The sequence below is a fragment of the Eptatretus burgeri genome, chromosome 10 (assembly GCF_056783735.1).
Source record: "Eptatretus burgeri isolate ZD-2024b chromosome 10, Ebu_testis_v1, whole genome shotgun sequence".
Lineage (NCBI taxonomy): Eukaryota > Metazoa > Chordata > Myxini > Myxiniformes > Myxinidae > Eptatretus > Eptatretus burgeri.
The window spans coordinates 106637822-106665358 of record NC_140970.1 but is presented as its reverse complement, the minus strand read 5'-3'; the positions used below and the strand labels follow the sequence as shown (position 1 = coordinate 106665358).

At 44.9% G+C, this 27537-nt stretch overlaps 2 protein-coding genes across 7 annotated transcripts in view; one reads left to right on the top strand and one right to left on the bottom strand.

Annotated features, from left to right (window-relative positions):
• Window positions 1-20592, top strand: part of LOC147019380 (endothelin receptor type B-like) — a 64994-nt gene extending 44402 nt beyond the window's left edge. Inside the window, exons 5-7 of one of the 2 annotated variants that reach the window (XM_085899855.1) lie at window positions 3823-3956; window positions 13691-13799; window positions 19682-20592. In XM_085899855.1, the coding sequence (XP_085755981.1) occupies window positions 3823-3956; window positions 13691-13799; window positions 19682-19795 (357 nt within the window). In that variant the 3' untranslated portion in view covers window positions 19796-20592. The remainder of the gene's footprint in view (window positions 1-3822; window positions 3957-13690; window positions 13800-19681) is intronic. The other variant, XM_085899854.1, reaches the window with a different exon arrangement.
• The window catches only part of LOC147019378 (DNA-directed RNA polymerases I and III subunit RPAC2-like), a 220622-nt gene that overhangs the window by 121294 nt on the left and 71791 nt on the right, over window positions 1-27537 (bottom strand). For 2 of the 5 annotated variants that reach the window (XM_085899866.1, XM_085899862.1), the window contains one exon: window positions 25639-27482. The exons of 1 other annotated variant lie outside the window; for it this stretch is intronic. In XM_085899866.1, coding sequence (XP_085755992.1) covers window positions 27480-27482 — 3 coding nt within the window. In that variant the 3' untranslated portion in view covers window positions 25639-27479. Of the gene's footprint in view, window positions 1-25638; window positions 27483-27537 lie in introns of those variants that run through there. 2 more of the 5 variants (XM_085899863.1, XM_085899864.1) reach the window with 1 other exon arrangement.

Genomic DNA, 27537 nt, shown 5'->3' with positions numbered 1-27537 from the left:
ACTCACAAGTGCCGACACATTGGTACTTCCATCAGAACGTTGCAACTGGCTAATGTGTTGGCACTTAATAACATTAACCACACATTCACACTTAATATCATTAACCACACATTCACACTTAATATCATTAATCACACATTCACACTTGATATCATTCACCACACATTCACACTTGATATCATTCACCACACATTCACACTTGATATCATTAACCACACATTCACACTTGATATCATTAACCACACATTCACACTTGATATCATTAACCACACATTCACACTTAATATCATTAACCACACATTCACACTTAATATCATTAATCACACATTCACACTTAATATTGTTATGAATTTGGAAATTCGTTTGCACACAACATACAGGTTCCTTTCGTCAGCTATGTCGATAAGTGCTTGTTCCCGAGATAGCTCACCTTTCATTGTTTAAATGTTCAGAAATCGATTGGATGCACTGCGGATCGATTTAATAGTTAGGAAACGAACAATGGAGACATCCCTCCCCCTCTTCTGCGAAGAGGAAGAACCCTGCCATCCCGTGACTCATGATGTCAACAACTCCCTCTCACCCGTGGTTGAGCAGGGGGGGGGGGTGGATCACGAGGGCATGAGTCACGCCGAGTGTGGAGGAGGGGGGGCGGAGAAGGATAAGAGATCTTTTTTTTTGTTCAGGGGCAGAGTTGGAGAGGGCAGAGTTGGAGAAGGGAGTTGAGGGTAGTCGTTCAGCAGACCGTCGGGTCCTGCTTGGCTTGCGTTTGGATTGAGGCCTGCGGAAGCTTTTTGCTTCGGCTGGCTCAGTGAGCTTCGGCTGAGGCCTGACTCGGGAGGAGGTTTTTTGGAGGCTCTTTGCTTTGACGGTTCCGTGAGCTTCGGCTTCTGCTTGGCTCGGGAGAGCTTTTTGCTTCGAGCTGCCCTGTTTGGAAGGAAGTTAAGCCGGTCGCTCGGCTCGAGCTGCGAGTGGTGGCTTCTTCTTCTTGGTTCGTGGAGCTCTTTGTTCTCCATTTTGGTTCCTGGCTTGGTGCAACTCATCGACCTCTTCGTGGAGGTGGTTCCTCGGGGAAGCGACGCATCAAAGGGAAGGTTTGGCGCCTCGTCTCACCTGCACTTGTTGAGAAGCGTGGGAGGTGGTTCCTCGGGGAAGGGACGCATCGATGGGAAGGATCGGCGCCTCATCTCACCAGCACGTGTTGAGAAGCGCGGGAGGATTCGCGGGAGCTCGGGAAGGATTGCGGCTCGGCGATTGGATCCAGCTCACTCTCGCTGGAGCCCATGTCCGAACAACTTGAAGACCACACGAGGTGGAGAGGTTCGAGATAGGCTCTGGGTTTCAGCTCACCTGTCCTCCGAGCTGGAGCTCGTTATTAAAGGCCTCTGCCACCATTTATTGGGTGTGTGTGTGCGTTCGTGTGTCTGTGGGCCCGTCTAATAAGTAGGAACTGCTGTTAAGTGCAAGTGTCTGTACATAATAAGTAGACGGTTGTTGTTCTTTTGTCGTGCTTTTGTTGCTTGTATAATTGCATACGTGTTTTGCCTTGTTTAATTGCATACGTGATTTATTATAATAAATGTCCTTGTGTGAATGTAAACCTGTTCGTTGCGTCCATTCCCTCATTGAACTGCCCCATCTTGCACTCGGAATATAGTTGGTTTTTAAATAGCCGGTAAAGTGACCGGGTCCAACGGGACTGCGCGATAATACCCCGCTTGGTTATCCCAAAAGGAAGCGAGCTGCTTAAGCGGCTCGTTTCCAAGTGGTCCCATTGAGGTACAATCTCTCTCACCTACCTGCGTGAATAATTAGGTAAATCGAAGATTTGGCGATCGGACCCTGTAGCGCAGGTAGAGTGCGGACAAGATTGTGCTGGGATTGAAAACCCACCCGTGACTGGTTTCTGGCGTTGTTCCAGAAGTCACAACTGGATTGTCCGTTCGGTGGGCGAAGCGACCGCGAATGGTTCGACGCGGTCATTCGCACGCCGGCGGGCGGAAATCTACAACAATATCACTATTCACACATTCACACTAAACATCATTAACCACACATTCACACTTAATATCATTAACCACACATTCACACTTAATATCATTAACCACACATTCACACTTAATATCATTAACCACACATTCACACTTAATATCATTAACCACACATTCACACTTAATATCATTAACCACACATTCACACTTCGTATCATTAACCACACATTCACACTTCGTATCATTAACCACACATTCGCACTTCATATCGTTAACCACACAAAACATAAATTTGATAAAGGGAAGGGATGAGGATAGGGAAATGATGTCGGGAGGCATTAAGTGTAAATGTGGGAAATTGAAGGAGCATGTCTGAGGGAGAGAAAAGTGAATAAACCAAATTCCAAAATTTTGCATAAATATGATGTAATCACAATGTGCAAGATTTATATTGTAGAAAAAAACTACCAGGAAGGTTGTGTACTCTTGTTCGTAAGAGAAAAAGGGGCCAAAATATTAATAACAAGGAATGAAAAGGAAATACTTCCAACCTTACATTTCCTTTTGAGATAATACAATTGTTTACAAATTTGAAGTCAGTCGTCGGCATCCATTCAACCCCATTGTGTCATCCATTCACTCCCGTCGTGCCATCCATTCACCCCCATTGTGCCATCCATTCACCCCCGTCGTGCCATCCATTCACCCCCGTCGTGCCATCCATTCAACCCCATTGTGTCATCCATTCACCCCCGTTGTGCCATCCATTCAACCCCATCGTGCCATCCATTCACCCCCGTTGTGCCATCCATTCACCCCCGTTGTGCCATCCATTCACCCCCGTCGTGCCATCCATTCACCCCCGTCGTGCCATCCATTCAACCCCATTGTGTCATCCATTCACCCCCGTTGTGCCATCCATTCAACCCCATCGTGCCATCCATTCACCCCCGTTGTGCCATCCATTCACCCCCGTTGTGCCATCCATTCACCCCCGTTGTGCCATCCATTCACCCCCGTTGTGCCATCCATTCACCCCCGTTGTGCCATCCATTCACCCCCATCGTGCCATCCACTCATCCCCCATTGTGCCATCTATTCATCCCCTTCGTGCCATCCACCCAATCCCATCGTGCCCGCCATCTTGATTTCTGAGATCAAAGCAATAAAGTTGGCATACAGGACAATGCAATAAGCTTGGAATGTCAGTATTCATACCGATTATCCCTTCCATGCATCATCAATGCTCATCAAAAATAAATAGATTAATTAAAAGATAGATAAATAAGAAACAAGAAAGTACAGAACAAATGAAGTTCAAGTTCATCAACCCCCACCCTGTGTGTGTGTGTGTGTGTGTGTGTGTGTGTGTGTGTGTGTGTGTGTGTGTGTGTGTGTGTGTGTGTGTGTGTGTGTGTGTGTGTGTGTGTGTGTGTGTGTGTGTGTGTGTGTGTGTGTGTGTGTGTGTGTGTGTGTGTGTGTGTGTGTGTGTGTGCTCAAATGAGTCTGTCTGTGGCTGTTAATAAGATATTCCACCTGTGATCCTGCAAGACCTTTGTTGCTGAGACTTACTTGTACAGAAGTCGAGTTGGAGTTGCTTTCTCAGGTGTAGTGCAATTTGATGCGGTAGTGAGGTTTGGAGCAAGACATGATGTGGATATTCTGGGGTGACATTGACATTGCCTTTGTTTTTCTCACGACCACCATTCTGACTCGATGATGCATTAAGTGAGCAGTAAGCACGCCCGGAGAGGTCAGTGTAACATGATTATTTGCAGAGAAAAGCAATCCGTGTGCCTTGTTGACATACATCTCTGTGCCTCACTGGCAGCGTCGGGAAGTGGCGAAGACGGTGTTTTGCCTGGTGGTGGTTTTCGCTCTCTGTTGGCTCCCACTGCACGTCAGCAAAATCATCAAGGCCTTGATATACAACTCACAAGACAGAACCCGCTGCGAATTTCTCAGGTCTCTCCTATTGTCCTTCATGCGTCGGTCATGCTCTGTGTTCTTGAACCCTTCACCCATCACTTCCCTCTCATTGCCTTTCCCTCACCGATCACCTTAGTGAGTTTTCTCTTTCCTTCACACCTCCTTTATGGTATGCTGAAGCAGGAATTAAAGAAAAACCTTCTTTAGTGATGAATTCAATGCCTTTTATAATTAACAGTGTTGCTTTTTGAGGACCACAAACATCTTGGAAGTAATTGTCAGATATAAATCCAATTTTATCAAAGTTTGCTGTGCAGTAATAATCATGAATGCGAATTGAAATTCAACAGTGTGCATGATTTTATGAAAACGACAAAAGCTCTCACCCAGTGCTAGCTGCAATGTTTGCAAATACATAAACCTAAATTAATCTAAACTTGTGGGGAAAATATCAGAGATTGCGAGGAAATATATCGCAGATTGCGAGGAAATTTATCAGTGATTGCAGGAAAATATATCGGAGATTGCGGGGAAATATATCGGAGATTGTGGGGAAATCTATCGGAGATTGTGAGGAAATATATCGCAGATTGCGAGGAAATATATCGGTGATTGCGAGGAAATATATCGGAGATTACGGGGAAATATATTGGAGATTGTGGGGAAATATGTCGGAGATTGCGGGGAAATATGTCGGAGATTGCAGAAAGATATATTGTAGATTGCGGGGAAATATATTGTAGATTGCGGGGAAATCTATCGGAGATTGTGAGGAAATATATATGAGATTGGGGGAAATATGTCGGACATTGCGGGGAAATATATCGGAGATTGGTGGAAATATGTCGTAGATTGCGGGGAAATATATCGGAGATTGCGGGGTAATGTATCGGAGATTGCGGGCAAATATATCGGAGATTGCAGGGAAATATATCGGAGATTGCGGGGTAATGTATCGGAGAATGCGAGGAAATATATCGGAGATTGCAGGGAAATATATTGGAGATTGCGGGGAAATCTATCGGAGATTGTGAGGAAATATATAGGAGATTGCGGGGAAATATGTCGGAGATTGCAGGGAAATATATCGGAGATTGCAGGGAAATATATCGGAGATTGCGAGGAAATATATCGGAGATTACGGGGAAATATATTGGAGATTGTGGGGAAATATGTCGGAGATTGCGGGGAAATATGTCGGAGATTGCAGAAAGATATATTGTAGATTGCGGGGAAATATATTGTAGATTGCGGGGAAATCTATCGGAGATTGTGAGGAAATATATATGAGATTGGGGGAAATATGTCGGACATTGCGGGGAAATATATCGGAGATTGGTGGAAATATGTCGTAGATTGCGGGGAAATATATCGGAGATTGCGGGGTAATGTATCGGAGAATGCGAGGAAATATATCGGAGAATGCGAGGAAATATATCGGAGATTGCGGGGTAATATATCAAAGATTGTGAAGAAATATATCGGAGATTACGGGGAAATATATCGGAGATTGCGAGGAAATATATCGGAGATTACGGGGAAATATATTGGAGATTGTGGGGAAATATGTCGGAGATTGCTGGGAAATATGTCGGAGATTGCTGGGAAATATGTCGGAGATTGCGGGCAAATGTATCGGAGATTGCGGGCAAATATATCGGAGATTGCAGGGAAATATATCGGAGATTGCGGGGTAATGTATCGGAGAATGCGAGGAAATATATCGGAGATTGCAGGGAAATATATCGGAGAATGCGAGGAAATATATCGGAGATTGCGGGGTAATATATCAAAGATTGTGAAGAAATATATCGGAGATTACGGGGAAATATATCGGAGATTACGGGGAAATATATTGGAGATTGTGGGGAAATATGTCGGAGATTGCTGGGAAATATGTCGGAGATTGCTGGGAAATATGTCGGAGATTGCGGGAAAATGTATCCGAGATGGCGGGGAAATATCGGAGATCCACCACTTGCAAGGTCAGCGACAGATCCTTAAAGGGCCTTAAAGGTCCCTTGGTCCTTAAAGGGTTTATATTTGATCATATGGGACTTTTCATTTTGGGGACCATAACAATGTGACACGCACTTGTGTTTGGACAAACAAGAAAATGTCTCCCTGCTGAGTAAAACTTGTATTATTGTACAGGAATCGGATAAAGGGAACTCAAAGAAAGCAAAGAGGATAGCTGAAGTGTGAAATGCCTTCCATATTTTTGGGCAGGTAGCCACCAGGTACCTGGGTTTATTTATAAAGGGTGTGTTCTCCCACTGGGGTCAGTAAAACCAAGAAGGTACAGATGTAGGAACGATCATGTCACATCGACCTTATGATGGGAGGATAGCTCAGAGGTAGAATGCTCCCCAGTTGGACTGTCTCATCTGGGTTTGATTCCTGACCTGACGATAAACCGGTCATCCCGGTGCTTCACAGGTAAGGTATTACAACAATAAGTGCTGGACGGGGGCTAAGCTCGGGACATGTCTGTTAGTATTACCTGTGGATGTTAAAGATCCGACTGTACCTTTTGAAGAATGCGCCATTGTGTGACATCTCTGTTACTTCCTTCAAATTCCTACACTTTCTCCATGATCATCAGGCCTTCCCAGCTGCATTGTGAAAATGCTGCTATTCCCACACTCACTATGGATACTTAGAGAGGGAATATTGGGAGAGGAATCCAGTTGCCAAGAGGCAGATAACCCTTGTTGATATTATGAGAAACATGGTTGTGACATCAATGGATTTTTTGGAATTGTAGACTTAGGGATGTCCCAATCAGTGTGGATTACAAGATGATACTTGAGGTAGAGAAGTTATTCATAGGTGAGTCCCCTGCGATTTAACACTTGATTGTGAGGCGAAGCTGAAAAGTGAAATTTTGGAAAAGCCCAAAAATGTATTTGTAATATTGTATTTATTTGAAATTTAATTTGTGATATAATAAGGTCCAAGTAGTCTAAGTGGTCAAGAGTCTAAGCTGTCTAATCTGTCTGAAGGGTGTAAGAGGCCTAAATGGTATTAAGGTCTAACGGGTCTAATGGGTCTTTCTGTGTCTTTGGGGTCTTTTGGGTCTTTGGGGTCTTTTGGGTCTGTTAGGGTCTTTTTGGGACTTCTGGGTCTTTTGGAACTATATATATGAATGGAAAAAGTTCCTCTGCATCAAGTACACCTTTGTGAAATGAGAAATGAAAATAAATACATCATGTTGTTTGGTCATATCAATGTTTAGTCTTTGATAAACATGAAATCAACTTGAGAATGTCAATACATGTGTGTAAGACATGTCTCTAGAGGCTCAAATAGGGGTGCAGTGCTATCAAAAAGTCAGTTATCAGCTCAGTATCTGGTGTGACCACCATTTGCGTTGCACACGCTTGGCAAAGGCACCTCATTGAGGACACAAGATGGTTGAAGAAGGCTTGAGGGACGTCATTCCAGATCTGTACCAAGGCCTGCCGCAGATCTGTACCTGGGCCAACGCCGCTGGCTGGTTTTGAAGATGGCGTAATCATAATTTCATTTCATCCCACACATGTTCCATAGGAGAACGATCAGACACAACAGCTGGCCAGGGAAGTGTGGGAATATACTATTGTACGATTAAGTCAGTGACCACTCGTGCGATGTGAGGACATGCATTATCCTTTTGAAGTGTGATGTGACGTCCATGAACTGGAGCTTTGTGAGTGCCAGCTGTGGCTTTACCTTGAGGTGATGAGATATCCACAATCTCAAGGTCCATTCGATACAATCTGCCATCCTACCTTGGTCTCCAAACTCTCTGCCAATCCAAGGCCAACTCCACACATGATTTACTGACTTCTTCAACTCACGTAGACATGTGGCTCTCAAAGGAATCCTTTCATTTCCACTCCCTATTTAGGCTGGAGTGTCCCGAGGCAGTGTTTAGGGCCCAGTCCTATTCCTAATCTTCAACAACGATCTCTCTCAGTCTCTGGAAAATCCTATCTCGTTACTGATGACTTCAACCTCTTCCGTGACATCCCTCATCCTTCAGACAGGCAGGCTGCAGCCTCTTCTCCTTCTGCACACCTTGATACTCGTAATAGGTGTCTACAACCATCCTTGACGATGTTGTGGAACGTCGGCCGAGACCCTCACTTTTTTGATGATTGGAAGGAAAATGCGGCCTGCGGTCCAAAACGTCTATTTTTTTGAGGGCATCAGTTGCAGGATGTTTCACGCACCACAAAATAAACCACCCCAACCTTGCTTCCCAGCTGCATTCCTCAAGCTCGGCGTCAGCCAAATCATCTCTCGCTGGTCGAACACTTGGAATTTATCTTAAAATCATGACAAATCTCACATTCTCACTCTGCCTCTCTGGAAAGACTGTCCTGCAAACTCTCCCATCTATTTCCTTCGCAAACCACTTGAAGAAGTTCAGTCATTCAAATGTTTGGGCTTCACTATCGACCATGATCTTTCTTGAAGAAACCACATTTCTCGGTTGACCTCCAAAGCCAGTCACCGACTTGGCGTCCTCCATCGTGCGAAGTCCTTCCTTCGGTTGTTTCTCTGTCTTCTTCCACCTCCTTTGTGGTCTTGCACCCCCTGCTCTTTCTGTGCTCTGTCCCCCCAGATTTCTGCAGTGCCACGTGGTCCACCAGCAACCCCATTTTATTGAAACTCCCAAAATCCAGGATCACTGCACACACCTTCACTCATTCATTCGTTCCTCTATTTTCCCACCCGTGGAACCAATTTCCACATTCTCCTCGATCTCATTCTTCCCTCCAAGTATTCAAGACAGCTACTCACCACCATCTCAGATCATCCTCCATCACAAAACCAAGATAATTTCTACCCCCGTTAATCCTACTCAAACTCACCTCTTTCCAAGTTTACAGTTTTTTTCTTCTGAGAGTGCTTCTGTTTCGATCTTTTCCACCCCCTGTGCCTCTTCCCATCACCCTCATTCATCCCCACATCCATTATTTATCCAAGTCACCTCTCTCAATTTTGTCCCTCAACCCTGCTGTTGTTGGTGTTCATCCCCCTCTCTCTCTTTCTACTGTTCTTTTTGATCTGTTACGTCCTGAGCCGTTCTATGTTCTAGCTCTTTCATGAGCCTCGACTATGTGTAAAGAAATGGCCTATCATTGTGCATGCAGACCCAGCCTTACTCTCCAAACTCTGTGCCTCCAGCATCCAAGGTCTACTTCACACATGGCATGCTCAACCATGCCAATGTAGTCACCGTTCAGGTACCTGAAGGATGCAAGGCATTCGTGCGCAGTATCACTTTTGAGCACATCTCACTACTGCAGGAGACATGTGGAGTCTGTTGCTTTAAGAACATCAGTAATTGTTACCTTGAAGGTGAAATTTGCAATCTGAAAACTGGCAGTGACATCTCAGCTGCCTCAACATCCATCACAATGGTTGGCCGTAAACAGGTGTTGGGCTCGTCGTCAGACTACTCAAATGAGACACGAAGAACACGATTTTAATGGTAAAAAGAGATGTAAATTAAGATCTCTGTGTGCAATCCCATCAAAACCTATGTGGGCAATGACGGTAAAGCAAACCCACAAAAGAGCTGGCTCGTCCATACACGACTTTCAATGGACTGATCGACAAAACAAAGCCCATTCAAGTGTGTGGCCTGTCATCCACATGAGCCCTCAGTCTGGAGTAACAGAAAGTTTTCCTCTTGAGGACATAACGAAAGGAGTTACATTTTCCTGGTCATCAATGTTGAGGTCAAAGTGCAGCCAGCAAAGAAAATTCAAAATCTTCAACACACGTGGCACGCAGCACGTGGTGGTCCAGACGTGACGGTCTTCTATCAAATAAAAAGCAACCTCGGTGATTTCTCGAGTTAAAGGTAGCACCACGACCATGGACCTCTTCATAAAACGGAAAGCCAAGTTACAACAAAAACGACGAACACGCGAGTTCGATGGATGGAACGATGTGTTTTTAGCAAACGAGAGTTGAGAAAGTGTAAGTTTACTGTTGTGAGAAACGAAGGTGAATCGGACCTTTTGGACGTTGTTGTTCGTCGGAGTTACCCTTTTTCAACGAAGGTCAATGCCTGAAACCTCAGCTTCACCTCGTTTCTAACAGTGGTGAATTTGAACCTTTCTCAAGTTTTGTTTGGGAAGTCCATTATCCTCTTCACCCGATAAGAGCAGGACCTCTGAACCACGTCCTCAAAGCAACACGTTTGCTATGACTGTACCCAATGGCTGTATCAGGAACGACCACAAGCATGGCATGGAAATCTCTCTCTTAGAATAATTCCTGTGCATGGAATTCCTTAAAGGAAACCTTTTGACATGGAACAAAGTAAGAGCAAATCATAGAAAGTGCAGTTGGTGTTTGTGTCCAGGTATGAGTAACTAATCACATGATGGTCCGTTTGTCGATCCCGTCTACGTTGCACACTTTTCACATAAAGCTCAAATTCAGGTCTCAAATACCTCCTAGTTTCATGGAACTTAATCTAAAAGTACACTGTTTCCTCACGTCCTCGTCCTTCATACGCTGTAGGGATGAGTTCCACGGTGAGCCGTAGATCACCCACAATAGAAACCACCAGGTGATTAAAGCAAAGGTAAAGGCTATTCGACCTTTCATCCCTGTGCCATGTTCGCATCCCAGCACTCCTCAGGTCAGGTATGGGAGCATGTGCCAGAACAGCGCGTCGCTGCGTCCACTTTCCGCCGGTACTCCAGGGGCCTCCGTCTGGCCATCCCCCAGGCAGATGCCAGGCCCATCCCCATCTCCTTGAGATGATGGTCAACCTGCTGCAACCACGAGGCACGTGGTCGGCCTACTGGCCTCCTCCACTCATGAGACTCCCCCGCTGAGAGAATCTGGTAAGCAGGATCAGCGTCAGGAAAACGAGCCACATGTCCATACAGCCGCAACTGACGCTCACGGACTATGCAGGAAACAAATCTCATCCGAGTCTCTCACAGCAACCGCTCATTGGACACAAAATCCAACCAGCGATAGCCAAAGATTCACCGAAGACACCTGTTACCAAAGGAATTAAGTCTCCGTCTCAGATCCTTGGTCAGAGTCCAAGTCTCGCATCCATAGAGCAAGACTGGAAGACCATAGAGCAAGACCAAGGACCTGAAGACTCGGACTTTCGTCCTCCCGCACAGGTACCGGCAGCGCCACACCCCATGATCCAGTGAATCCATGACTCCCCAGGCCCGACCCAGACGTCTATTGACCTCTGACTCACAGCCAGCAGAGACATGAATATCACTGCCAAGGAAAGTGAATCTCTCCACGACCTCAACATCCTCACCACAAACAGACACAGACAGGACAGCATCATCCAAGATGCCACCGAAAGCCTGGATCTTAGTTTTGACCCAAGAAACCCGTAATCCCAGCGGCTCCGACTCCTCATTCAGCACCTCGAGGGCCCCCAAAAGGATGTCTAAAGTCTCCGCAAAGATGACTGCATCGTCTGCAAAATCAAGGTCCGAGATCTTGACATTCCCAAACGATGCACCGCAGCTTGATCTCTCCAACATCCTCCCTAAAATCCAGTCCATACAAGTGCTGAAAAGTGTGGGGGCCAGTACACACCCCTGATGAACTCCAGTAACAGCTGGAAATAAGTCAGAGATGGTACCACCACACTTCACAGCACTCTCAGTACCAGAGTAGAGTTCAGACATCAGATCGATCAGTTTTGGTGGCACCCCACGAAGACCAAGAATCCTCCAGAGGACATCCCGATTCACTGAATCAAACGCTTTACAGAGATCAACATAGGCTGCAAGCAGCCCCTGCCGAAACTCTCGTCTGCGTTCGGTGAGGACACGAAGAGCAAGGATACGGTCAATCGTTGACCTCTTTGGTGTAAAGCCTGACTGCTCTGGACGCTGGTGCTCAAGCAGATGGTGGCGAACCCTATCAAGAATTATCCGAGCAAAGACCTTGCCCGGCACTGAGAGCAGCGTCACCCCTCGGTAGTTGTTGTAGTCTTGGCAATCACCCTTCCCTTTCCAGAGAGGAACAACAAGGCCCCTCTTCCAGTCAGTTGGGATGATGCCTGTGTTCCAGGTAGAGCACAAAACTGCATGCAACGACACGAGTGCAGCATTTCCACCAGCCTTGAGAAGTTCAGCATTGATGCCACAGATCCCTGGAGCTTTGCCCCGTTTCAACTGGTTCACCACAGCCCGTGTTTCCACAAGCGAAGGTGGACCACAGTTGATTTGAGGGTCAGCAACAGGGATTGTAACACCCTTGACGTCCAACTCAACAGTTGGGGGATCAGCCTGGTACAACCGCTCAAAGTAACCGGCCCAGCGGGCCTTCACTTCAGACTCCTCTGTCAAGAGCCTACCACTCTCTGCTCGAACTGCAGTGCTCCGAGGGATGGGCTTGCATTAACGCAATGCGCGAATTCCCCTGTAAGCGGGACAAGAATCACCTGTCCACAGGTGATGCTCTACCCCCTCAGATTCCTCACACATAGGCCTCCTTGTCCACCCTCAGTGCATGTACAGTTTTACGCCTCAGCTCCATGAACAGCTCAGCTCTGCCATTCAGCCTGGCCTTGCGACTCTGGTCAATGGTATCCAGTGTCCCTTGAGAGACAAAATTCTTCTTTGCCCTGCGATGAGTTCCAAGACATCCACCGGCAACATCAAGGACAGTGGTCTTTAAGGCACTCCACAACTCTTCAGGACCCCCCAAAGCACCCAGACCCCCCAAGTGTCCACTCAGCCTGTTCGCAAACTCCTCAGCTACTCTCTCATCCCTGAGCTTGCCAACATCCAGCCTAGGCTGGGATGGTACCATTCTCCTGGATTTAAGGTGCAGCTTTAGAGTTGCCACAACAAGCCTGTGGTCAGTATTGAGGAACTGAGCACTCCGGTAGACCCTGCAGTTCTGGATCATCCTCCAACGACCGTCAATGAGGACATGGTCAATCTCCTTTGCCACACCGCCAGCGTTGGAATACCAAGTCCAGCGATGAGCTTGTGGGCGCTGAAACCATGAACCAGCCACCCTAAGTCCTGACTTCTTACAAAGTCAAGGAACTTAGTGCTATTCTGGTTCATAGTTCCTGACCCATGGGGACCAACACACACCTCATAACCATCCCTATCAGCACTCCTGCATGCACTAATTAAACAGGTAACCTCCAACATGGAAACTAGCCATAATGCCCGTGGGATCATTAATGTCAAAAACTTAAATGTAGACTGGACAACCAGCTTTATCTCCCCCCTCTCAGTTATCATGCTCCAAGAAGCATGTCACCCTGCTGACCTTGCCTTATAGGGCATGGGTGTGCAGCGTCGTACTCAGTTTGAAAGTAGAAGGGCACTCGGTAGAGCGTATGCCTCCACCAAGCTGAACAGTTTGTTTCATATCCCACTGATCGGTCGGATCTGAATCTTGACCTGAAACAAAATCGAATCGACTTGTTTTTGTCACCTAACCAACTCATCCACCAAGATTTGTCCAAATCTGTCCACAACTTTCTTGAGTTATCCTGTTCACAGACAAAGAAACAGACGGACAGGGGTGAAAACATAACGTCCGTCCACTTTCGCTGGCGGAGGTAATTAAACCCAGACTGGTCAAGTTAATCATGAGAACACAATCAAATAACCTATCGCGTGCCATCTTATAAAGGAGAATAACACACCTTTCCTCCGTCGTAATGCAGGGAAACCTTGTAAACATATTTCAAGGAGGATATGTGTTGTTGTCCAAAAAAGTTTCACTTATTCATCTCGTTTCACCTGCAGTCTCCTGCTCATGCTGGATTACATTGGAATAAACTTGGCGAGCTTGAATTCCTGCATCAACCCCATCGCTCTCTACTTCGTGAGCAAGAAGTTCAAAAACTGCTTTAAGGTAATTTGCTGCTCCCACTACGAATGCACCTATACATTCAAACTTTGTTCGTTTGTACAAATACCGTCCTTTTCACATTACTCAGTAATGCAAATGGCAGGAAGAGTTTGCTTGCACTTTGGGACGCACACAAATTCGATTTTACATTCGTCAGTGACTCACAAACCATCTGGTTTATTCGCTTGTTCTGAAACCTATCTGAGGGTTTGTTCACTTGTTCTCGCTGTGTGCTGTGTGCGATAACTCGGAAGCTGTGTGTGTCCTTCTCTGATAGCATAACCTCGGTGTCTTTTTTTTTACGGGCGACACCACTCAGCCAAGGCCTGCTCATTCTCTGTCTGGTGGCTCATTCACAGTGCTTTAATTTCCATTTATGGAAGCGTAATCCAATAAAAAGCAATCGTTTTGTCATGACGAACACCAACTCAGATGTCTCCTTCAACAATGAGAACTTTTCTTCCTGAAATGAAATTCAAAACGTCAAAAAAAAATTGTTTTTCGAGTCATGGAGACTTTGTATATACACATACAAATTGCATCACCTGATCGTGATCGGGTGATTTGGACGTAAGAAGATGTTAACAGCTGTAGCAAAAATTAAGTCGGGAGTGCAACACGGCAATGATGGGCCAAATGTTTTGTTGCGACGTTGACCTTTTACGTGTGAAAATAATGCAGTGCAGCAAATTCCGGGGAAATTACCCTTGGAGTTTGGAAACGAATAAAGAACAAACAAACAATCAAACAGACTCTCTCCGATATACAGATGCAACTAGACCAGCACTCGGTATAGTGCATACCTCCACCAGACTGACCAGGTTGGTTCGTATCCCACTGATCGGCGGGATGTGGATCCGGACCTGAACCAAAATCTAATCCACTAGTTCTCGTCACCTACCCAACTCATCCACCACGTTTCGTCCAAATCCGTCCGTAACTTTTATCAATATCTTGCTATGTATAGTTTTTGGCCCCCATCTCTCAATGGAGAAGAATCACTTAATAATTTTAGTGTCCGGATCGGGATTCAGGTCTTCACCAAAATCTAATCGATTTGTCTGAAATCACATAACATACCCAATCTGTCCACCAAGTTTCACCCAAATCCGTCCCATGTTTTGAAATATCCTGCTCACAAACAGACATACAACTAACCAAACAAACAAACAAACAAACAAGATTTCATGCATAGCACGATACTTGCGAAATCCAAATAAACAATAGTTGCCATGGAAACAGCAATTTGGTAATTTCAAAAATTTGACCTATCAAGTGTTTTAGATGATTGAATGTTGTGCATAACAAATTTGGTTGATACATTTTCTAATTGTGGCCTAATAGGTGCTTTACATGTTTGGGGTGGCCTTGACCTTTGACCTTAGGTTGACCAAATCTCACATACACTACACATGTGTACAAATAAGCAGTGTAAGTTTCAATTTGATATCTTGAAAAATGACAGAGGGTCACTGAAAAAATGACTGAGCAGGGGTTCCCAAACTCAGGGCCACGACCCAATCTAGAATCCCCCCCCCCTCCATCAAAATCCCAGTTCTTGAGGGGAGTTTTCAAGTCGAAAGCGTTTTCTCCAACAATTTTCTATCATAAGTACTGGTACCATTTGGATTGTGAGGCGAATATGATTTCAAATTTTGGGTCATGGATAAAAAAGGTTGGGAACCACTGGTCTAAAGAGTCCAAATGGTTTATAATGGTCTTCAGGGGTCTAAAGATCCAAAGGATATTTTCCAATAGCAATAAGCGTTTAAATGGGTCCAAAGGGTCAAGGGGTTTTAAGGGGTCTAAAAGGTCAAATCTCAGGAATCAAATGGGATCTAATCTATGAAATGGGTTTGAAGGACTAAAAGGTCTAAGGGGCATGGCGTATAAAGGGTGTACCTAAGAGGTCTAAAAGGGTCTAAAGTATCGAAAGATGGTCAATACGTGTAAGGCATCAAGGGGTCAAACAGGTGTAAAGGTCAAAGGGTCCAAGGGGGTTTCAAGGGTCGTAAAAGGTACAAAGGGTCTAAAAGGTCTAAATGTCTAAAAGGTATGTTCCAATGGTCTCCAATTAATAGATGTAGTCAAGGTCCAATACTAAGTAATTAATAGACATTCTTATGGTCCAACTCACGTTCTAACAGTATGTAATTAATAGACATATTCACATGGGTTGACAGAGGCATCACCTCTGTAAGGATTCACCATCCACCCATGTTTTTCAGTTTTATATACAGGACGAGCAGAGTACCCACTCCCTGGGTGGGTCTCGTTTGCGCATTACTTCCTGGAAAAATGTACAGCCTGTGTTTTGCACGAAGACTATATATGTTTGCATGGTTTGTGCTTAAAAGGTTATAGATGGTCTAAAGGGCACGTTCCATTATTAATTAATGTCGAAGGGGTCGAAAAAGTCTAATCTCTCAAGCATGTTAAAAGGGTCTAAAAATGTCCAAGTGGTCTAAAGCTCTAAATGGTCAAGGGTCCAAGCTGTCTAATCTGTCTGAAGGGTGTAAGGGGTCTAAATGGTGTTCAGGTCTAAGGGGTCTAAAGGGACTTAAGGGGTGTAAATATCTAAAGGTTCTATGGATTTAAATGGTATAAAAGTTCTAAAGGATGAAAGGCATCTCAAGGTGTCTAAAGTGTTGAAAGGGTCTTTCAGGATATAGGGGTCTTAAGGGTCTTGGGGATCTTAAGGTTCTGAAGGGTCTTCGAGGATATTGGTGGTTGAAAGGGTCTTAGGGGCCTTAAAGGTATTTTGGGGCCTTGGGGTCTTAAGTGTCTTGTGGGGGGGTCTTTAGGATTGTTTATGGGTCTTAAGGCCCTGTCACACCTTGACGATTTAGGCCGAGGTCACATTTGCCATGGCGGCCGTGGGGTCTCCAAAATCTACGGCCACTAGCAATTATACGGCGGCCGCAGTATTTCCACGGTCACACAATATAGCAGTCACATATGTTTTTATTTTTCGGGGAGCCACACGGCGTATTTATAAATTGTGGAGACCGAAAACGTGGGGTTGCCGTACGGTCTTTGATTTGATGTCGCACGGTGACCTTAAGGGGGCCCTGCGGCGGCCATAGAATTTTCAAGGTAGCCTCAAGGTGCCCGCAAGGCGACTGCAGGGGGGCCCTAAGGCGAACGTGCGGCCAGACGGACGGTAACGAATGGGTTAATTTTTTTTTTTTTACCAGTTTTTTTTTTCGGCTTGTCGAATTGCTACGGCGAACGTAGAAATGAAAAAAGTTATAACTCCGCGTTATAATTCCACGGCGACCTTACGACCTGTAAAATATAGCCAAACGGCGTAGGGCCACCCTGAGGCCACCTCAGTTTCTCTGCGGCCGCCGCACGTTTCTGTCAATTCAGAGGGCGTACGGTCGACGTGTCCTCGCCGTAGAGAAAATGTGACTTAGGCCTTAGCCAGCGTATGCCTGACGTATTAAAATTTTGGCTAAAACGCTGGCACACGTCGAATATGTTATGGGTAAGTTTGTATGCGTTAAGAGCACGCTGGCATACGTCTTAGTACGCTGGCATACGTCGTAGTACGCCGAGCTGTTAGACAAATTTTCCATGCTTGAAATTTTTCGACGTATGCCAGCATATGACTCACACATTCCGCATAATGCTGGCCATAAGTTGTAGGCACGTTACGCGATCGTTGACACACGTCGACACGCGTTACTTGTAAGTTACTCATCAGTCAAAACACGTCGAGATAATGTTTAGCGTACCCGAAACTTATTTCTAACCTATGAGTAACGTGTTGTAGGCACGTTACGCGATCGTTGACACACGTCGACACGCGTTACTTGTAACTTTGGTATGACGGTGATGTTGACACTTTGATTTCTAGTGCGGTTATAATATAATGTAATAATTAATAGGCTGCCGCTCTACGATTTAAATCATAACCGCACTAGAAATCGAAGTGTCAACATCACCGTCATACCGAAGAAAAAAAAAAAACAGGGAGTCTGGAACACTGACGTTAACCATTCATTACCTTGACGCGTTTCGACTTATGAGTAACTTACAAGTAACGTACGTCGACGTGTGTCAACGATCGCGTAGCGTGCCAACAACTTATGTCAGCGTATGCGGAACGTGTGTCATACGCCGAGTACGTCGAGAAATTTTCAACATGCTGAAAATTTGTCGACGTACTTGGCGTACTACGACGTATGCCAGCGTGCTCTTAACGTATACAAAACTTACCCATAACGTATTCGACGTGTGCCAGCTTGGTTTGGCAAATTTTTCATACATCGGCATACGCTGGCTAAAACGTCAAGGTGTGACAGCGGCTTCACACTTTGATGTCTTGTGCGGTTATGATTTGAATCATCGAGCCACAGCCTATGAATAGCCTACGCCACGTGATCGTCGGCGATACGCTGCCGCGCCCTATGCATAAGTTAGACTATCGTTGGGCATAGGTTGTGAACGCTGACAACACGCTCAGCATTCGTTGGTATAAGTTATCATTATGTGATTGAAACGTTCTGTGTACGTTACTAATACGTTATGCATACGTCCAACTCGTTATGAATACGTCCAAAAATGGGGAAAAAACATCAATAGTTCAGTGTACGCCAGCGTTTTGCATACATTTTGATACCTTGCCATACGCTGGCTAAAACGTCAAGGTGTGACAGCCCCTTAAAGGTTCTTGGGGATCTTAAGGGCCTTAAGGTTTTAGTGGGTCTTAGGGATCTATAGGGTCTCAAGGGGTCTAAAGGTATAGAGGAGTGTAACGGGTCTAAAGGATGTGAATGTAAAATGGGGTCCAAAGGGACTTAAAAGTAAGTCTTCAAGGTCCACCTGATTATAATGAGGTGGAATTTTTGTTATGGAAATCTACAATCTCAAGATTAGAGGGGCTATCCAAATACGTGGGGCGTTCAGGAACAACGAGATATCCACAATCTCAAGACGTTTCAACAACGTCTAACAAGGCATATATCGAAATAAATTATACATTTATAAATTACCTTAATGATATTGTCATGGGAACGGCATACCGGGTTTAGGGCTTACACTCAGTAGGCAAGGGGTCTCAGCAGTCTAAAGGGTCGAAAGGTTTAAAAGGTACATTCCCAAAGTACATAATTAACAGATATATAGTCACATGGCTTCACAGACGGCTTCACGGCTTCAAAGCTTCCCGGCTTCATGGACGGCTTCACGGCTTCACCATGTTTTTCGTTTTTACATATATATATATATATATATATATATATATATATATATATATATATATATATATATATATATATATATACATATCAAGTCAATCGGATGAAACGTGATGATTTTTTTGTGACCATGACCTTTTGACATCAAACAATAGGCTTCCAGCTTGTGACCACCTCAACTGGGTGATTAGGTATTGTGAAGATTTGAGTAAATTTGCGACCTGTAAGGTGATTGACATATAAATAGACAAACGAACCAATATACTGTACGTACTTGTGAATTTCCAATTTCGCAACTTACAAACAGGGGTGAAAACATAACCTCCGTCCACCTCTGGTGACGCAGCTAACTAGAAAGCATCCCAAAATGCAAAGCCCATCCAAATTTGCTTTTGGACTCGAATAAACTTGACAAAAACAACAGCTAAAAAAAAACATGTAAACGTTATTAACTAGTGCTCTCCATATTCTCATAACAACGATTCGTTGAAAATTTGATGACAAAAGCTCAAATGGTTCAAAAGTTATGACCTGGACACACACGCACGCACGCACGCACACACACTCGCGATTGCAAAACCCCATATGGTGTACGGCCTAGTTAGTCATGTGAGTAGAGTAACTATAAAGCATGTTCGACTAAGCCAACCACAATCTAAGTGGCGGCCCTGCGTGCGGCAGGCAGTGGCTGCCAGCTGGTTCCGAGGATCAGCACTCGGCCTCACTTTGCGCATTTCTCCCGCGCCCAGTCCTGCCTGTGCTGCTGGTGTCAGCACAAGACGTTGCACCACGTGACTCCACTGGACGAGAGGCTTGTGACGGCTGTTGCTAAGTGGAAGCCCATCGGAGCACCTGAAAATGGGCTGGACCGTACCAACTCCCGCTCCAGCCACAAGTCCAGCCTTACCTAACAACCACCATGCCAGGAGGAGGGGTGATCAGGTGGGATCGTCGGCAAGTGTTGGAGTTAAAGAGAATGAAAAGCAAAGAGACAGAAGACCTAATTTAAAGACCGCAATACAGACCATTACTCTTTGACACAAACGGTCTTCTGTTTTGTATTGAGAAAGATTGTACACAAGGGCAATTCTCTAATACTCTATATTGTCCTCCAACTTGAAAGATTGTTTTGGTTTCATCTCAAGGAAGCGATGCTCAGCGGGTGTTGCTTCACTCCTTGTTTGATGTTCTGGTTCCACGAGTTACAAATCGAAATGTTCGACTTCTTGCTGTGTATGTATTGATGTATTGTGCTCTATTTAATTGTATAACGATTTTTAACTATATTGGATATCAGTTTTGTGTGACTTTTCTATACATTGGTATGTTGTCAATATGTAATGTTTAACGGTATTATACATGGATAAACTGAGAGAATCAAATGGAATCATTTTTATACCTTTACTGTCTGTTCACGACGTCAAAACAAGCAGCTTTGTGATGCTATGAACCTCAAACTAGAGTAAAACACATATTGCACATAACTGTACCATAATCAGACTTGTCAGTATAAAATGACTGCTTAATTGTACTGTATTTGACAAATTAATTTACAATAAATTTTTAGATTTTCACACAAGCACACCTATAAATGCTACATCTCATTTTTTTCATTTCTCCCTTCACTTTGTATCACACCTTTGTCCAATTATTTTAGCTTTTCTGCCACTCCGTCACCTCTGTCCGATGCCTGTTGTCCTTCGTTTAATTCCTCCTTTCTCTTAATTTTCAGATTTACAAGGTCGTGTTGAAAAGTAATGCCTCCTATTCTTTTTCTCCAAGACAGGTAAAGATACTCGAATGAAACGAAGACACATACGAACATCAACCTTCATTCGACCATGGTGATTATTTATTCCTCAACATCACCAGGGCGGTCCGCACGTTTCTGCCAACGTTTGAGTAGTTTTGCAATTCTGCCACGATGGAACTGCTGACTTAACCGGCGCTTCACAGAGGCCTTGACATCATCGTCGGAGTAAAAATGTTCTACACTAAGGTGTTCCTTAAGTTTGAAGAAAGGATAAAACAAATCTGACGGAGCTAAGTCAGGCCTATATGGCGGGTGATGTCAGGCGGTGAAACCAAGGTGACCAATTGTTTCAGTCGTTCGTGCACTCACGTGAGGCCGTTCATCGTCAGGCTGGAGAACCATCTGCACGTCAGAATTAATCCTCCGAATCTGTACTTCAGTTTCTTTGGAGTTTCATTGAAGTGCTCAGAATTAATGATGATACCTTTTGGCATTAATTCTGAATGGACTATCTCCTTCACATCCCAAAAATCCGTAAGTATGACTTTCCCTGCAGATACTTATGTCAATAAGTTTTTTTCCGTGCTGGTGATCCTTTGTGGCGGTACTGCACCACCTCTGTGGCGGTCTCTAACTCTCAGGATCATAATGGTGCACCCAACTCTCATCTCCAGTCACAATATTTGGCAGGAACTGGTCACCATCATATTGATAGCGCAACACCATCTCTGCACACACTTCAATCAGCTTCTCCTTTATTGCCTCAATCAGCATTCAGGGAACCCACCGTCAGCTCGGCTAAGGCACAACACACAACTTCCTGAATCAAGAGAGTGGTCACAATTGCCTGCACTCGCTCATGTGAAATTCCAAGCTGAGTAATGCGAGTCTGCTGAGATATGTGCTGGTTCTCTTTGATAAGCTGATCGGCACGTTGTTGGTGAGCCGTCTCTGTTGCCGTTATTGGTCTCCCACAATGCAGTTTGTCTTGCAGGTCGGTTTGTCCAGCGTCACTATCTTTAGTATGCCTAGCTCATCGATGGAGAGTACTCACATCAATGCAATCATCACCGTACAGAACTTTTATTAGCCAATGAATGTCGATAGGAAGCACATTCTCTGCCATTAGGAACTTGATAAACGAACGCTGCTTTAACCGCACTAACAATGTCGTGCTACCCTCTGCCATCTTGACTCACATAGCACTGAGACATCCAGTGTCAGAATCATGAAACTTCACACCCAGTGTTGGGAAAAAATATTGTGGGGACTGCACTTTGTTTCATTCTCAAATCCTGACGTTCTCAAATGACATTCTCAAATGATGCACCGCAGCATGATCTCTCTGACATCCTCCCCAGAATCCAGTCCAGACAAGCACTGAAAAGTGTGGGGACCAGTGCGCACCCCTGACAATACACACCCCTTGGTGTAAGCCAGACTCCAGTAACAACTGGAAATAAGTCGGAGATGGAACCACCACATCTCACAGCATTCTCAGCACCAGAGTATAGTTCAGAAATCAGATTGATCAGTTTTGGTGGCACCCCACGAATACTGTGAATCCCCCAGAGGGATTCCAGATTCACTGAATCCAACACTTTGCGGAGATCAACATAGGCTGTGAGCAGCCCCCTGTTGAAACTCTCATCTGCATTCGGTGTGGAACCAAAGGCCAAGGATATGGTCAATCATTGACCTCTTTGGTGTAAGCCTGACTGCTCTGGGTGTTTGTGCTCAAGCAGATGGTGAAGAACCCTATCAAGAATTATCCGAGCAGAGACCCTGCCCGGCAATGAGAGCAGCGTCACCCCTTGATAGTTGTTGTAGTCCTGGCGATCACCCTTCCCTTTCCAGAGAGGGACAACAAGGCACAGAGAGGGACTTTCCAGAGAGGGACTCTTCCATTCAGTTGCGAAGATGCATGTGCTCCAGAGCAGAGAACTGCTTGCAATGATACCAGTACAACATTTCCACCAGCCTTGAGAAGTTCAGCATGGATGCCACAGATCTCTGGAGCTTAACCCGCTTTCAATTGGCCCACCAGCATCTGCTCTAACTGCAGTAAACTGAGGAACAGGCTTCGAGGAATTCAATGCATGAATGCCCCTGTATTCAGGATGAGAATCACTCGACCAAATGTTATGCTCTACCCCCTCACAGATTCCTCACACAGAGGCCTCCTTGTCCGCCCTCAGTGAACGTGCAGTTTCATGCTGCAACTCTCTGAACAGCTCAGCTCTAAAATAAAGCCTGGCCCTGTGACAAAGTGGTATCCGGTGTTCCTTGGGAGACAAAGTTCTTCATCGTCTGGCAGTGAATTCCAATACAACCACCGGCAACATCAAGGATGGCACTCTTGAAGGCACTCCACAACTCTTCAGGATTCCCCAAAGCACCCAGACCCCCCAAAATCCCCATCCAGCCTGTTCGCAAACTCCTCAGCCACCCTCTCATCGTTGAGCTTGCCAACATGCAGCCTCAGCTGAGATGGTACAATTCTCCCGGATTTTAGCTGCAACTTCAGGGTTGCTACAAGAAGGCTGTGATCAGTATTGAGGAACTGAGCACTCCTGTAGACCCTGCAGTTCTGGATCATCCTGCAGCGACCATCAACGACCACATGGTCAATCTCCTTTGCCACACTGCCAGCGTTGGACTAACAAGTTCAGCGATGAGCCTGTGGGCACTGAAACCATGAACCAGTCACCCCAATTCTTTGACTTCTTGCAAAGTCAAGGAACTTAGTGTTATTTTGGTTCACAGTTCCAGACCCATGGGGACCAACACATGTCTACTAACAATCCCTATCAGTTCCAGTCGATGCATTGAAATCTCCCAAGACTAGAAGAGTATCTTGCCTGGGACACTGATAAACCACAGACTCGAGTGCGGCATAGAATACATCCTTCATGGTGAGATCACTCGCTTCAGTCGGAGTATATACACAGAGAAGGGGAAATGACACCCAAGGAGTGACAAATCCTCAGTCTCATAATACGCTTGTTGACTGGTGTTACCTCAATTAACATTGGAGTCAGATTGTTGGACACAGCTACAGCAACTACTTGGGTGTGGTAATTGTCAGAGCGACCAGACCAATAGTAGGTGTAACCACCCGCCATGATCTCGCTGCAGTCTGGAGTCCGAAACTCAGAGAGTGCTGCAATACCGATGTCCAAACGCTTGAGTTCAGATGATACAAGAGACAGGTGATCATCCTCTCTTAGGGATAGTACATTCCAGGCACACACCCAAAGGGACTGCCTCAGGTTAACCCAAGAAGACGGCCATCTGGTGGATGACATCTCAGCACCACCAGATTGATACCCTGTGCTACCGCAATCAGACCGATACCCTGTGCTTTTCCTCCTATCATCAAAGAATGGGGGTCCAGAAGGCTTTGCCCCAATCTCATCATTCAGTGAGCTGTCCTGCGGAGGGCAGCTGCACAGGCAGTACTCCCACAGAGTGGGTTTTCACATTTCTTTGTGCTTTTCGTACGTTTTGCGGAATGAAGGGTTTTATGGTGGCGGGAGTGCAAATCCTGCCACCAACCTCCTAATACAAAGTAACCCAACTGCAGGAGGACGTCCGCAAACACAGTTGGGCACTAGATATGGAGAGCTGTTGGCTCACAAGGAACCCCACCACCCTTTGACAGGTTTTGTTTTTAATCCTGCTGGGTGTCCATATCATACACCCTCCTCACCAGGAAACCTAGTAAGAGACGGTTTGGCCCCTGATTACCCAACCATGAAACAGGTTAGTGCAGGCTTGACCTGACGATACATGACCTGATCTGGCCTGACCTGGCAATCGGTGAATATTCTGAGACCGTGTGTGTGTGTGTGTGTGTGTGTGTGTGTGTGTGTGTGTGTGTGTGTGTGTGTGTGTGTGTGTGTGTGTGTGTGTGTGTGTGTGTGTGTGTGTGTGTGTGTGTGTGTGTGTGTGTGTGTGTGTGTGTGCGCGCGCGCGCGCGCCCTTTTCTTTGATTTCTTTACAATTCCACACCCTTGGCCTAATCTCCACCAAATTTTGCATACGTGCTGGAACTACCCATGTCATGAGCAAGCCCCCCTCCCCTGCCCCTGCAAGGCAATTCTCTGTATGCATGTGTTTGGATGTCTGAAAATCAACAAACTGATCTGAAACAAGGAAATAAGGGCCAATTGTCATCTTTGCCATCGTGCATTCTCTGATTAATTTTTGCTCCAGCTTTAAACATAAATCTCCTTAATGTTTTGCTGAAGTCTAAGTCACCCGACCTTGATCGGGTGACCCAGCTTGTGGTTCACATGAAAGGATTTTGGAATCAAACCTGGTGGTTGGGCAATCATTTTCGCCTCGTTAGATGATACTCTTGGTGGTGAAAAATCGCCAGTTTTTGATGATGTCATATTTGGAAGGTAACAATGGACAAAGTGCACCGAGTTCTTTCATTATTGCTTCCCCTCACTCTCCTTCACATCAACACAACAGAAAAAAATCAACACATGCAAACACACAGCAACAGGAGCACAGCCTCACAATAGAAATATTTTGAGGGGTACTTGTGACGATGCCCTTCTCGAGGGCCGAGCGGATCATTCGAGCTTTGCACGTGACTAAACGAAGATAGACTGTTTTCCAAGTCATCAAAGGCAACGGAGCATGCCCTTGTAGGGCAGGAACTACTTTAGGAATGCGAGATCTAGATTCCCTGACTCGCACGGCCTTCATGGAACCGCGTGAATTGATGGTGCGGGGTGGGTGGAAAGCTGTGCTGGCGACAACCGGCTCTCTTTACAAGATGGTTTGGAGATCGTGCCTGCACGCAGCCACTCGGCAACTAGCCATATCTATCCTCTCTCGACACAAAACAGCGATGCTCTGTACAGAGGCAAAGGTTCACGTGAAGAGTTTACTCATACAGAGGTTCAAATGAAGAGATACATACAGAGGTGCAAATGTAGAGTTTAAATGTAGAGTTTATACATACAGTGGTTTCAATGTAGAGTTTATACATACAGAGGTATAAATGTTGATTTTATACATACAGAGGTTTAAATGTAGAGTTTAAATGTAGAGTTTATACATACAGAGGTTTAAATGTTGAGTTTATACATACAGAGGTTTAAATGTGGAGTTGAAATGAAGAGTGTAAATGTAGAGTTTATACATTAAGAGGTTTAAATGTAGAGTTTGAATGTAGAGTTTATACATACAGTGGTTTTAATGTCGAGTTGAAATGAAGAGTTTAAATGTAGAGTTTATATATGCACAGGTTCAAATGTTGAGTTTAAATGTTGAGTTTATACATACAGAGGTTTAAATGTGGAGTTGAAATGAAGAGTTTAAATGTAGAGTTTATACATACAGAGGTTTAAATGTAGAGTTTGAATGTAGAGTTTATACATACAGTGGTTTTAATGTCGAGTTGAAATGAGTTTAAATGTAGAGTTTATATATACAGAGGTTTAAATGTTGAGTTTAAATGTTGAGTTGAAATGAAGAGTTTATACGTACAGACACAAAGATTTAAATGAAGATCTTGTGTCTGGCTATTCAATACAAAAGAACCACACTGGAGTCCATCTTGTGAGGCAAGCAGACGCTTCAAAGGCCCTCAGTCATAGCCATCCTCATGTGAATGGTCTTGTTGCCGCAAGGAAGCCAAAACATACCAACAAGCAGTGCGTCCTTGGAATGGGTACAAGTTAAGCTGCAGGAGCTTCGGCTGCCAAACATGGTGAACACACGAGCAGGTTTCGTGCTCGCATAAATATTTGTTTGCTTTACTTGCTGGAATGCATCACAGGTCAAATGCTCTTGTTTCAAAACCCACATAATTCACAACAAAATAATAAGCACATTCAAAACTTTGCTTTCATATGCATTACTTTGAAATAAAATCTGCAACATATTCATGACTAACTATTTATTGTGTACGCAAGTGGAGGTAAAAGAAAATCTACCGTCGCTGCATATGTCATTGATAGATTCCCACTTGTGCGGTCTGTGGCTGCTACTGTCCCTCAGGTCTGAGGGCAATGTCCTTCCTATTGGCTCTGGCCAGGGTACAATGGTTTCGTCTTTTAGAACAGACCAAGGAAGCGAGTGTTAGCAGCTTATAAAGGCTTTATGTCTTCACTGGAGGAGGGCTTCATCCCCAATTCAACACCAAGCCTCCGAAACACTGGAATGATGGTTTATGGTCCTGATGGAAATCCAACTCAAACTCCACACCTCACAGGTGAGTGTGCCACCTTGGCTACCTCGTAAGCCTGACATAAGCCACTCACACCGAAACTAAAAGCTGAGAAGTTGCAAACAATTTGATTTTTCATGACCTTGAAGACAGACGACCTACATTCTCTTTGGCAGACTGAATTGAGCTTGTTTTTGTAGCTTAAAGGTCAACCATAAGAACAACATTCCCATGAAAGGCCAAGATTAGACAATGTGGTGTTACCCTGATCCACTCCAGAAAACTCTTGTCTCGTGATTGCTCCACAAAGGTCATTCACACCTTTATTTCGGTAAACCATCATTTGTCCTCATCTTATGCATTTGCCGATTTGGTGTTGCCATGAACACAGCTGAAATGTGAAGATTGTAGGTAAGAATCTTTGTGATGGGTTGTTGTCTAGGAATGTCTTTGTAGTGAATGTGAAAGTGTCATATTTTTTCCAGTCTCCTTGTCTTCCTTGTAATACATGGACTAGCTCCTCCATGAGATTTCCATCACTGTAAGAAGACATTTGTAAAATGAGAATAAAACAGAGTAATCAAAGGTTTTCCA